The sequence below is a fragment of the Haematobia irritans genome, chromosome 5 (assembly GCF_050003625.1).
Source record: "Haematobia irritans isolate KBUSLIRL chromosome 5, ASM5000362v1, whole genome shotgun sequence".
NCBI classification, from domain to species: Eukaryota; Metazoa; Arthropoda; class Insecta; order Diptera; family Muscidae; genus Haematobia; species Haematobia irritans.
In genome coordinates this window covers 81,536,503-81,550,519 of record NC_134401.1, presented here as the reverse complement: position 1 = coordinate 81,550,519, position 14,017 = coordinate 81,536,503, and the positions used below count along the sequence as shown (strand labels likewise).

The 14,017-nt window shown below is 34.5% G+C and overlaps 1 protein-coding gene across 1 annotated transcript in view; it reads right to left on the bottom strand.

Annotated features, from left to right (window-relative positions):
* Positions 1-5,466, bottom strand: part of Tsp42Er (Tetraspanin 42Er) — a 47,729-nt gene extending 42,263 nt beyond the window's left edge. Inside the window, exon 1 of the mRNA XM_075312009.1 lies at positions 5,358-5,466. Within this exon, the coding sequence (XP_075168124.1) occupies positions 5,358-5,417 (60 nt within the window). The 5' untranslated portion in view covers positions 5,418-5,466. The remainder of the gene's footprint in view (positions 1-5,357) is intronic.
* Positions 5,467-14,017: the final 8,551 nt, after the last annotated feature.

The window sequence follows — 14,017 nt, the reverse complement described above, 5'->3', positions numbered from 1 at the left end:
ATGGCTGGCCAAACCAGATATTTCTTTGCGAACTTTGACAGTTTTATGTGCTTGAAAATATCTGCTACCTTTCCCCTTCCTTTTGCCGTATAAAACTCCTGTCCAGGAAGCTGGTTGTAGTCGGCTTTGACGTAGGTTTCGTCGTCCATTACCACGCAGTCAAACTTCGTCAGCATCGTCGTGTACAGCCTTCGGGATCGCGCTTTGGCCGTCGTATTTTGTTTATCATCGCGATTTGGAGTCACTACCTTCTTGTAAGTCGATAGTCCGGCTCGTTTTTTGGCTCGATGCACGGTTGTATACGATACACCCAGCTTATTTGCGGCATCTCGGAGAGAGAGGTTAGGGTTTCGCTTGAAACTACCGGCAACTCTCTTTGTCGTCTCAGCGGCTTCCGGTTTTCGATTTCCCCCCGATCCAGACTTCCTGGCTGTCGACAAACGTTCCCCAAACACTTTAATTACATTTGTAACGGTTGATTTGGCAACTTTTAGCGATTTTGCCAGCTTTGCGTGCGTGGCGCTCGGATTTTCGCAACATTCTACACACACACACCTTCAAAATGAGGGGTGTTCAGGTTTGTTAAATGCAAAATTGAAAGAAATACGTCAAGTTTATATTGGCCAAATTTTGACCGTATCAACCTTTAGTCCATACGGGGTATATATTAAACGAAACAAGTATATACGGCCGTAAGTTCGGCCAGGCCGAAGCTTATGTACCCTCCATCATCGATTGCGTAGAAACTTCTTCTAAACACTGCCATCCAGAATCGAATTACTTAAGTTGCGGTAACGCTTGCCGATGGCAAGGTATCTTAAAACCTCCTAACACCATCTTCTAAATTGTAAGCAAGTCCATACGTGGTATATATTACATCAAAAAAGATCAATCCAATAAATAAATAAAATTTTAACAAAATTTTCTATAGAAATAAAATTTTCACAAAATTTTCTATAGAAATTAAAATTTTGACAACATTTTCTATAGAAAGAAAATGTTGACAAAAATTTCTACAGAAATAAAATTTTAATTATGAACCGATATGGACCAATTTTTGTGTGATTGGACCAATTTTGGTATGGTTGTTAGCGACCATATACTAACACCACGTTCCTAATTTGAACCGGATCGGATGAATTTCGCTCCTCCAAGAGGCTACGGAGGTCAAATCTGGAGAACGTTTTATATGGGGGCTATATATAATTATGGACCGATATGGACCAATTCTGGCACGGTTGTTAAAGATCATATATATATACTTACACCATGTTCCAAATTACAACCGGATTGGATGAAATTTGCTTCTCTTAGAGGCTCCACAAGCCAAAGCTGGGGATCGGTTTATATGGGGGCTATATATAATTATGGACTGATATGGGTCAATTTTTGCATGGTTGGTAGAGACCATATACCAACACCATGTACCAAATTTCAGCCGGATCGGATGAAATATGCTTCTCTTAGAGGCTCCACAAGCCAAAGATGGGGATCGGTTTATATGGGGGCTATATATAATTATGAACCGATATGGACCAATTTTTGCACGGTTATTAGAGACCATATACCAACACCATGTACCAAATTTCAGCCGGATCGGATGATATTTGCTTCTCTTTTAGGCTCCACAAGCTAAATCTGGGGATCGGTTTATATGGGGGCTATATATAATTATGGACCGATGTGGACCAATTTTTGCATGGTTGTTAGAGACCATATACCAACACCATATACCAAATTTCAGCCGGATCGGATGAAATATGCTTCTGTTAGAGGCTCCACAAGCCAAATCTGAGGGTCCCTTTATATGGGGGCTATACGTAAAAGTGGACCGATATGGCCCATTTTCAATACCATCCGACCTACATCGATAACAACTACTTGTGCCAAGTTTCAAGTCGATAGCTTGTTTCGTTCGGAAGTTAGCATGATTTCAACAGACGGACGGACGGACGGACATGCTTAGATCGACTCAGAATTTCACCACGACCCAGAATATATACTTTATGGGGTCTTAGAGCAATATTTCGATGTGTTACAAACGGAATGACAAAGTTAATATACCCCCATCCTATGATGGAGGGTATAAAAAGGCTGATTAAATACGTATATAATTCAGTTTGGCAAAATTTTCTATAGAAATAAAATTTTGACAAAATTTTCTACAGAAATATATTTTTGACAAAATTTTCGATAGCAATAAAATTTTGACAAATTTTTCTATAGAAATAAAATTTTGACAAAATTTTGTATAGTAATAAAATTTGGACAAAATTTTCTATAGTAATAAAATTTTGACAAAATTTTCTATAGAAATAAAATGTTGACAAAATAGTCTATAGTAATAAAATTTTGACAACATTTTCTATAGTAATAAAATTTTGACAAAATTATCTGTAGTAATAAAATTTTGACAAAATTTTTTATAGTAATAAAATTTTGACAAAATTATCTGTAGTAATAAAATTTTGACAAAATTTTCTATAGTAATAAAATTTTGGTAGATTATTTTTGGGGATCGGCTATATATAACTATAGACCGATACGGACCAATTCTGGCATGATTGTTAGCGTCCATATACTAGCGCAATGTACCACATTTCACCACGTACCAAATTTCAACCAGATCGGATGAATTTTGCTCCTCCAAGAGCTCCGGACGTCAAATCTGGGGATCGGTTTAAATGGGTGTTATATATAATTAAGATCGGTATGGACCAATTTTTGCATGGTTGTTAGAGACCATATACTATGGACCAATTCCTGCATGGTTGTTGGAGATCATTTACTAACACCACATACCAAATTTCAACCGAATTGGATGAATGTGCTCATCCATGATGCTCTGGAGGTCATTTCTGGGGATCGGTTTATATGGGGGCTATATATAATTATGGACCGATATGGACCAATTTTTGCATGGTTGTTAGATACCATATACCAACACCATGTACCAAATTTCAACCGGATCGGATGAAATTTTCTTCTCTTAGAGGCTCCGCAAGCCAAATCGGGGGATCGATTTATATGGGGGCTATATATAATTATGGACCGATATGGACCAATTTTTGCATGGTTGTTAGAGACCATATACTAACACCATGTAACAAATTTCTGCCAGATCGGATGAAATTTTCTTCTCTTAGAGGCTACACAAGCCAAATCTGGGGATCGGTTTATATGGGGGCTATATATAATTATGGACCGATATGGACCAATTTTTGCATGGTTGTTAGAGACCATATACCAACACCATGTAGCAAATTTCAACCGGATCGGATGAATGTTGCTACTCCAAGAGAGCTAAATCTGAGCGTCGGTCTATTTTCCCTACATAGGGCAAATATTCGTATACCTTTTTCAGGTATGTAACGGTGTAAAGTGTATTTTAGAACACCTCTTAATTGTGACACTTCGCGAAGGTGATACAAGTGATTACCAGAACTGGCACGATTGATAAAAATAATAAGTGAAATTGGTCAAAAATAGGTTTTTAGTTTTTTTTTTTAATTTCTTAATTCAAATTAAATTCCGAGGCACAGCTTCTAAAGCAATGCAAGGATCCGGAGTACTTTCCTTTTTTACTTTTCACTATTTCCGGATCACAAGTTGGGGATTCAAAGAATTTTTTTTTGAAGCTCTTTTTTTGCTGGGTTTATAATATGGCCCAAATCGTATCCTAAATATTTTCCATTAGACCAAGAATAATATCCACAACTTACCGCACACAATGCATTAAAGAAGAACGTCGTGTATTTAAAAAAATTTCTATAGAAATAAAATTTTGACAAAATTTTCTACAGAAATATATTTTTGACAAAATTTTCGATAGCAATAAAATTTTGACAAATTTTTCTATAGAAATAAAATTTTGACAAAATTTTGTATAGTAATAAAATTTGGACAAAATTTTCTATAGTAATAAAATTTTGACAAAATTTTCTATAGAAATAAAATGTTGACAAAATAGTCTATAGTAATAAAATTTTGACAACATTTTCTATAGTAATAAAATTTTGACAAAATTATCTGTAGTAATAAAATTTTGACAAAATTTTTTATAGTAATAAAATTTTGACAAAATTATCTGTAGTAATAAAATTTTGACAAAATTTTCTATAGTAATAAAATTTTGGTAGATTATTTTTGGGGATCGGCTATATATAACTATAGACCGATACGGACCAATTCTGGCATGATTGTTAGCGTCCATATACTAGCGCAATGTACCACATTTCACCACGTACCAAATTTCAACCAGATCGGATGAATTTTGCTCCTCCAAGAGCTCCGGACGTCAAATCTGGGGATCGGTTTAAATGGGTGTTATATATAATTAAGATCGGTATGGACCAATTTTTGCATGGTTGTTAGAGACCATATACTATGGACCAATTCCTGCATGGTTGTTGGAGATCATTTACTAACACCACATACCAAATTTCAACCGAATTGGATGAATGTGCTCATCCATGATGCTCTGGAGGTCATTTCTGGGGATCGGTTTATATGGGGGCTATATATAATTATGGACCGATATGGACCAATTTTTGCATGGTTGTTAGATACCATATACCAACACCATGTACCAAATTTCAACCGGATCGGATGAAATTTTCTTCTCTTAGAGGCTCCGCAAGCCAAATCGGGGGATCGATTTATATGGGGGCTATATATAATTATGGACCGATATGGACCAATTTTTGCATGGTTGTTAGAGACCATATACTAACACCATGTAACAAATTTCTGCCAGATCGGATGAAATTTTCTTCTCTTAGAGGCTACACAAGCCAAATCTGGGGATCGGTTTATATGGGGGCTATATATAATTATGGACCGATATGGACCAATTTTTGCATGGTTGTTAGAGACCATATACCAACACCATGTAGCAAATTTCAACCGGATCGGATGAATGTTGCTACTCCAAGAGAGCTAAATCTGAGCGTCGGTCTATTTTCCCTACATAGGGCAAATATTCGTATACCTTTTTCAGGTATGTAACGGTGTAAAGTGTATTTTAGAACACCTCTTAATTGTGACACTTCGCGAAGGTGATACAAGTGATTACCAGAACTGGCACGATTGATAAAAATAATAAGTGAAATTGGTCAAAAATAGGTTTTTAGTTTTTTTTTTTAATTTCTTAATTCAAATTAAATTCCGAGGCACAGCTTCTAAAGCAATGCAAGGATCCGGAGTACTTTCCTTTTTTACTTTTCACTATTTCCGGATCACAAGTTGGGGATTCAAAGAATTTTTTTTTGAAGCTCTTTTTTTGCTGGGTTTATAATATGGCCCAAATCGTATCCTAAATATTTTCCATTAGACCAAGAATAATATCCACAACTTACCGCACACAATGCATTAAAGAAGAACGTCGTGTATTTAATTGTCGCTGTAGCACAACCCATTCTATTTTTTTTTGTTCCTAATTTCCGATAATTCAAAGTTTTAATATGATTTCGCTGGAGGTTTAAACCAAACTAAGTAAATATGCATATCCAAGTAATTCGTATTATCGTTTTTGTTTCTTGTATTGCCTATTCGCCCATTTAATCAGGCGTCATTTATGCTTCCGATAACATATCATCATTTGAAATGGTGAAGAAAGCTACCTAATCATATCTAATACCAAGTTATTTTTTATTTTGGCATTCGTACTACTAGTAAAGTTAATATGAAAAACAAAATTAATTAAAATAGGGGACTATCTTACGTGCATTATGGTTATGTGCTGAAGAGAATTTTGATAACAAACACCGCGAACTATATAAGAATTGACCAACTCTCTCAAAATGTTACACAGAAAGAAAAAGGAGATTTTGAACCGTCGCTCATTCTTCCGCTTCATTGGTTCATCGTTTTTAGCTGTGCTTTATTCAGTGATGCCAAAACTCTCGAAGGGAAATATATTATAATGTCTAACACTCCAAAAAAAACCTTCGCACTAGAATATGGATAATATATGGATACAGATAACTTAACCCTTTCACTACCGAAATAAATCTAATCTTAAAAACATTTATTTTTCATCTGTTTTTAGTTGTACTAACAGCATGTAGAACAAAAATTGTCATTTTAAAAATCTACCTCCATTACTTCAAGAGCAATATGAGCTTGTTCTGAAAACTTGATTCATGAATTGTGACCAAATGGCCTTACGAAAATAAGCGCTATTTGGCCTATAATATCTTTCAAAGTGTGAGAAAAAATACAAAAAGATCCCGTAAAAGTATCAGCTATAGTTTTTCTATAAATGTCCATTTACTAGAAACATACAGTAGAAAAATTGTCTTAAATTTTCGTATTTTTCGTTTATTGTTAAAGAAGTTTATAAAAATTTATTTTAGACCTCACCAATATGGATAATCTAAATAAGCTATAAATATTTATAGCTTATTTAGATTAAAGCCTCTACTTTAAAATAACATCGAAACTAAGTGGGAAAATAGAATTTGGTGTCTTTTTCGAATGTCCTTCTAAGTGGACATCGCACAGTGGGCGATTGGGCCTCGTTAGCGGCATTTAATTAATAACTTCTAAACGAAAAAAGATATTTTCAGACGTTTTTTTCACAGCTCAGAAAAAAGTCATAGAATTTTTTAAGAAAAAAAATTTGTTTAAATTTATTTTTTTTAATTTTTAAATTTTTTTTTTCATTTTTTTTAAATTTTTTTTTAATTTCAAAAAATTTTTTTAACTTCAATAAACAAATAAATTATGTTCGGAATCTTCGGAATCAGAATCAGGCATATCTAGATGCTTCATTAAAAGCAAGCTCTTAACATCATCGTCCATAATAATATTTTTTGCAGACGAAATTTGGCAATGAAGATATCAAAGGGTCAGACGAAACTAACAAAGCATTTGTGATATCTTCCATTGTATTTTTCCTGGAATTTTTTCTTGTATTGCTCTCGCGTATGTTTCGATAGTCCTTGTTCCTGGATTTAAGAGCTTCTTCGGACATCATACCAATCGGAAGGGAAAAATGGTTTGTTATATCTGTTCCATGAATTAAAATTCTGTGAACAGACGATGTCATGTAAAACCAGGAGTATGCTTTAACAAAAATTTCGGCAGTTTCCAATGCGTAAGATCTGAAAGCGTTTGAATTTATGTCGTATCCACAAGCCAATGCTCGTAAGACTACGCTAAATCGATATATTAAATCATAGCTTACTCCTGTTATACGAGCAGCCAAATTTGGTTGTTGGAAAAACCTCCTTGCAGTGTTTCCGTTGTTCGTGCTGCCAGTACCAGCCATTGGTATATCCACCAACAAATGCATTTCTTCCCTTAGCTTCTGCTGAATACTTCTTTTATTTTGTTCAACGACATCCTTGTCAGCACCACGAGCTTGCCACTTTTGTATTGGTATTCTATATGCAATGTGCAAAACACACTCGAAAAACCTAATCCATGCGTGGAGACTTGATAAGCCATATTCAAATAGGTTTCCCTTAATAGGAAAGCTTTTCACCAAATTTAGATCGTGTTCATATTTTTGGGAGTCGCGCTACAGATTCCGCATGTTTGCGAAGCCGATTCCGATATGACACTGAACGTTTTGCCATCAAGCATGGTCATATGAAATTGGTGATCAATTCTTAAGGTACTAACAAATGTTGGAAAAATATTTAATATTTGGCTGTTAATGTTTTGAATTTCTCTGCGATACAAGTCTGCCGATTCTTTCTCGCAAAGTAATTTAATGGGTCGACAATATCGGATAGAAGAAGGCCGATTGTTTTTCCATAAAACTGTCGGTCCTTTCTGCACTATCAATGGTACCCTACAAATTGAAAATAAATATTGATCTATCATGTCTCCATCGAAGTCATTAAATTTTTGCCTGTAAGTAGAATGGCCGCTGCTGCCATCACAACCCCATTTGTAGGTAGCAGTTGGGTGTTATTATTATTTTCAATATGGTTTTGAAAACTTTCTGGGTGTGCTTCAATAATCCTAGCAATCGTATGGTCTACTAAGCTTTGTAATGGCACCTCAGCGAAATGATCAGTGACCGTGATGACACTAGGATAGCATTTTTTTCGCACAACGCAGTTTGTCGTAGCATGGATATATATCGGCGTTTTGCCCTTTAGCGGCTCTCTTTGAAAAATTCCATGTGTACTTGGTATGTCCATTCTAGTCATTCCTGGTTTTTGTTTTCAAAAAAAAAACTTATTTCTTCTACAGTTTTTCCACTTTTCTACAAGCTTACTAGTAAAATTCCGAAGCTGTTTGCCAATCTCGTACTGCTCCTCCTGAGTATATTTTGAGAACAGTACCAAATACAAAGTTTTCCATGGTGAGAAACATCTTGGTTGGGATCGCTTCTTCATGCCATACTAAAAAAAGTACCCGTTTTGCTACCGACATTGTTCCTAAAAAGTACCATGTTTTAAAGGTTAGCAGGTAATAGCAGTTCATATTACACATTTTGGATGCACAATGACTCATACTTCCAGCTAAAAAAAGAGTTAGACCTAATCCGTGCGAATCTTGAAAGTTCTACTCCACGAACTACAGGTGCACGCTAGTGCGGGCTAGTTGTTAATACACTTAATTACCACTACATTTTATGAACAATACATTTAAAGACCGGTCACAAACACTGATTTTTTATGTAATACATACCTAGATTTTAATAAAAAGCCACACTTTTAATAAAACAAGTAAAAATTGTAAATTTCCAAGGAGCTCGAAATCAATGCGCACAACAAAGAAAAATATTGTAAAGCACTTGCTAAAACATATTTTGTGTTTGACAGCTCACAGCTGATGATCATCTGATCGTAGAGCTTATAAAAAAACGCCAAAAATCTAATCAAAGCAGATTTGATTAGATTTTTAAGCATTTAATTCAAATTTGAAAATTTGAATTAAATGCCGCTAGCGAGGCCCAATCGCCCACTGTGCATCGGTAGTAAAAGGGTTAAAAGATCTATTACATAATCAGGTAACTTTTTTTTAAAATTATGAACCTTTATCAAAAACCACTATGTTCAATGTACATTGTACACAGCTTTATATGTTTACTGCTTATTTCCATTTCATTCCATTCATTTTAATAAGAGTTCTTCGAGAAATTTCAAATTACGTTTTTCAGAGGGCAAAATATATTTGTCGACATTACGAGGGCGGTTCGGAAAGAAATAGTGAAAGAAAATAGTTAGTTTTTCAACAAGATTTTTATTTTTCAATATAATCTCCTGAAACTTCAATACACTTAGTCCAACGCTTTTCTAGCAATTCTATCCCTTGATTAAAATAGTTTTCCTCAAGGTCTTCAAAATACAACTGTAATTGCATCTTCATTTGAGGTAAAACGCTTGCCAGCAAGGATTTTTTTAGATTTGGGAACAAGTAAAAGTCACTGGGAGCAAAATCTGGAGAATAAGGTGGGTGGTCAAGCAACTCGTACTTTAATTCATTGATTTTAGCCATTGTTTAAACACTCTTGTGCGCTGGTGCGTTGTCTTGATGAAAAAATATTTTTTTGTGTTGTAAGCCAGGACGTTTTTCTCGAATTTGTACATTTAATTGATCCAAAAGGTTGCAATAGTACTCTGAATTTATTGTTTTACCCTTGCAGATAGTCAATCAATAAAATACCTTTGAAGTCCCAAAAAACCGTTGCCATAACCTTACCAGCCGATTGAATTGTTAGAGATCATTAGAGATGCCCATGATATTAGCTATTTCACGCACTTTTATTCGTCGATCATTTAATACCATATCAAGCACTTTGGCTATAATTTCTGTTGTTGTAGCTGTTTTTGGACGTCCACTCATCTTCAATGCTTTCACCTAACACATTCACCATAAATATAATTATGCATTTCTTGTCCCGATAAACCTTTGTTTATGTAAATATTTAATGACAGCACGCATTTATAATTTTTCCATTGTAACAAAATTGAGGATGCGTCTTTTTTGAACATCTGTTTCTATATGAAGGAGTTGCCAGATCGAAACAAAATTTAATATGTGTTCACAACACAGATGGAAGTCTCCAAAACACTTAACTTTTTTCTGCTTATACCGCGCTTTTTGTGCTAGGCTAAGAAGTTTCCGAACTACCCTCGTAAATATTGAAATACTCGTTGAGTATTTTAATATTCGCCGGGAGTCTATTCTGAGTCCGTCCGTCTGTTGAAATCACGCTAACTTCCGAACGAAACAAGCTATCAACTTGAAACTTGGCACAAGTAGTTGTTATTGATGTAGGCCAGATGGTATTGCAAATGGGCCATATCGGCCCACTTTTACGTATAGCCCCCATATAAACGGACCCCCAAATTTGGCTTGCGATTGTTTTAAAAGAAGCAAATTTCATCCGATCAGGCTGAAATTTGGTATATATATAGCCCACATATAAATCGATCCCCAGATTTGTCCTCCGCAGCCTCTTGGAGGAGCAAAATTCATCCGATCCGGTTGAAATTTGGAACATGGTGGTAGAATGTGGTCTCTAACAAACACGCAAGAATTGGTCCATATCGGTCCATAATTATATATAGCCCCCATATAAACCGTTCCCCAGATTTGATCTCCGGAGCCTCTTGGAGGAGCAAAATTCATCCGATCCCGTTGAAATTTGCAACGTGGTGTTAGTATAAGGCCGCTAATAACCATGCCAAAATTGGTCCATATCGGTCTATAGTTATATATAGCCGATCCCTAATTACACAAAAATTGGTCCATATCGGTTCATAATCATGGTTGCCACTCGAGCCAAAAATAATCTACCAAAATTTTATTTTTATAGAAAATTTTGTCAAAATTTTAGAAAATGTTGCCAAAATTTTATTTCTATAGAAACTTTAAACTTAATTATATACGTATTTAATCGGCCTTTTTTAGTTTAATATATACCACGTATGGACTATGTGGTATATATTACGGTATTAGGAAGTTTTAAGATACCTTGCCGTCGGCTTCAGTAGAAGTTTCTACGCAATCCATGGTGGAGGGTACATAAGCTTCGGCCTGGCCGAACTTACGGCCGTATATACTTGTTAACATTCTATTTAGACATTTAAAAAGTTTTGAATGAAAAGGTGTTCTCAATCAAACTATACTCTGTTCAAATTAACCCTTCCGACCCTAAAGTTGCCTGTGGGCAACTTTTTGTATTGTATTTTAAGACTAACTATTAGCGTTGTTTTTGTTTTTGAGATTTTTTTTTTTCAAAAATTACAACAAAAATATTGCAAGTTTTTATTAAATCTTTTGTAGTACATAACATATCAAATAAAATATTTATGGAGGTCAAATCTTAGAATTGCAAAAATAATTTTTAAAATTTAAAAATTGCCTGTGGGCAACTTTGGGCAATTGTGGTAGTAAAATTACATATTTTTGGACATGGGACCTAGAGAAAAAAGGTTTGTGAAACAATGATATTAAACAAATGTTGAACTTTGATTGGGATGTCCCAGTGACGAGGAAAGCGGCAATGATGTGGAAGACATATCTGCAGTGCTGAGGAGGAATTTGAAAGAAATCATAAAAGGGAAGAAGCCATAGATATCAGCCTTCTTGGCAACATACTGGCGGATTAGCACGAATATTGACACTTTACTATAATTTGGTTTTTTAGACCGCCAGTTAAACTTGGCTTCAGAACAAACAAAGAACAAAACATTTTCGAGAATCACGCATGATTCACGCGAAGCTGTGAATGAAATTTAAACTAAATGTCGTGAATGTGCGTGAACGGAACTTGTCTTGCCATTTGAAATCGCTTTCAAGCATACTTGTGCATACACAGATAAAAATAAGTTTGAGAACCAATAACTTTTGTTGAAAAACCAATAACAAAATTTGTTAATTTTCCTGCAACAAATTAATTTGTACTTTTAATAACCATTATTACAAAAAAGTTGTTAGCAATCGTTACCATCAGAAGGCAACAAACAATTTGTGTTCTCAATAACATAATTTGTAAGTAATTTGTTGAGCATCCAACAGTACAAAATATTTGTTGTTGAACGTTATGTTTAATCCTCAACAAATATTTTTGAATTTGAATGAAAAAATTTGTATGTGGTTTGTTGAAGTCTATCAATGACCTGTAACAAATTTATTGGTGTATTGACAAAAAATTAAATTGAAATTGACAGAATTATTGCACCAAAAATTGCAAAATTGCCGGAACAATTTTGGAGATATTTTGTTAAGTACACACGGAGAAGGAATATGACAAAATGCTATTTATGGACGGGGAACATGTAACATTTTTGTGTCGAAAATCCTATACTCAGTTTTGTAATTGTATGACGATTTTAAATTTGAGTAGTCCAGGGTCTAGCAAGCATTTTGACAACTTTTTGCCCAGTGATATATATTCTAGTTAATTAGAATTGTAATAATCCCGATATTAATACGGGTTTATTAATTATCTCATACAACAAACACATTTAAGAAACTACCAAATTTAAAAAATATAAATTTTTCACACGCATTTATAAATGCTTTTCTGTACTCTATGATGAATGAGCTCTTTGCTTGCTATCATACACGTGCATGTGCTCAAACTCATTTTGTTCTAACGGTATTCTTCGCATACTTCTTTTAGCTATCGTACATGTTCTCAGCGATGTGCGCGTAACCAATCTTGTATTTTTGTTTTTGTTTTCATATCGATAGCAGTCAACTATTTTCGCAACAAAACAATTTGTTGAAAATTCAGAATATTTCTATTATTTCCGCTGTCAAGCATCTACAAACACATTTCAACAACAAATGCCTCATATTCAATAGACAAATTTGTTGAGCATCAGCTGATTTTACATACAAATAAAGTTGTTAATATTTATTTGCAGTTATTTTTTTGTGTGTACCTTCACTACGCACATGGCATGCGTGAGTACAAATATTTCTTCGTGAATGCGCGTAAGCGTAAGTAAAATTTACTATAAAAATAACAAAAAATGTAAAAAAACCAATAAAACGTAATACGTCTGAATAAAAATGGGGGGATGGAGCAGGGTCTAATGAGCACCGATGGTGGACAGTATAGAGAGCTGGACACAACGCTCCAAGATTGTAGTTGTGTTTGTGGACTGTATTTGGAATCCCAGAGAAAGATAGCTCCCACAAGCGAGATGTTAAATACATGGTGGATGAAACTGTCAAGCAGAAGAGTTTAGTTATATTGTTAGGAAATGATATCTCGAGCAATGAGGTATCGTAACCCAACACAATAAGTAAACCCAAGTAGAGGTAAACACAAGTGGGTCAGATTTCAATTTACAATTTATTTTAAGATGATCAAATCTCACCTAGTGGCCTGGGTCACGGCTTACAAAAAACAGAAAGATTGTATCTTTCCCACTAACTAAGAAACCTATCAACTCCATTTATTTTTATTTTTAGAACATTCTGAAGATTTTTTTGGCATTCCTGTCGATACTTGTTTTGGTATATGTATATCGTTTTCAAATTCAATGACTTTCAAATTGTATTTACGTTAAATTTTAAGCTAACATAATTCATTCAAATTCATTAAAATCCAATCAAATTTCTATATATAATAACTAAGGCTAAACAGCTATGTTTAGACAACGTCTATAATTACAAAGCAAACCATTTTATAGCCACATTTGCCCAAAGTTGACCACAGGCAACAATCTCTACCGCCCAAACGAATGTGCGTGGCGACCCGAAATTTTGGCTAGATGCTTCTTAAATGACTTAAACATGATTATAAAAAATTTTTAGCGATATCTATAAAAATTCGGGGTCGAAAGTGTTAAAAAAAGCACCAAAAACACTAAATGGAAATACCAAAAAGCACCAAGTTGGAAATCAAAAGGCACAAAATTGGTACCACTGGCTTTAATTCATCGACAAACATTTCTTTTTTAGACTTGGTTCTTATGAATGTATAAATAAAATATTTGCTTGTTTTATTCAACACATCTTTATGTAGAGGTAAAAGTCGAAAGCGCTTCGAAAAATTATATTTTTTAAGTTAAGTTATTAAGTTAATTTTTTA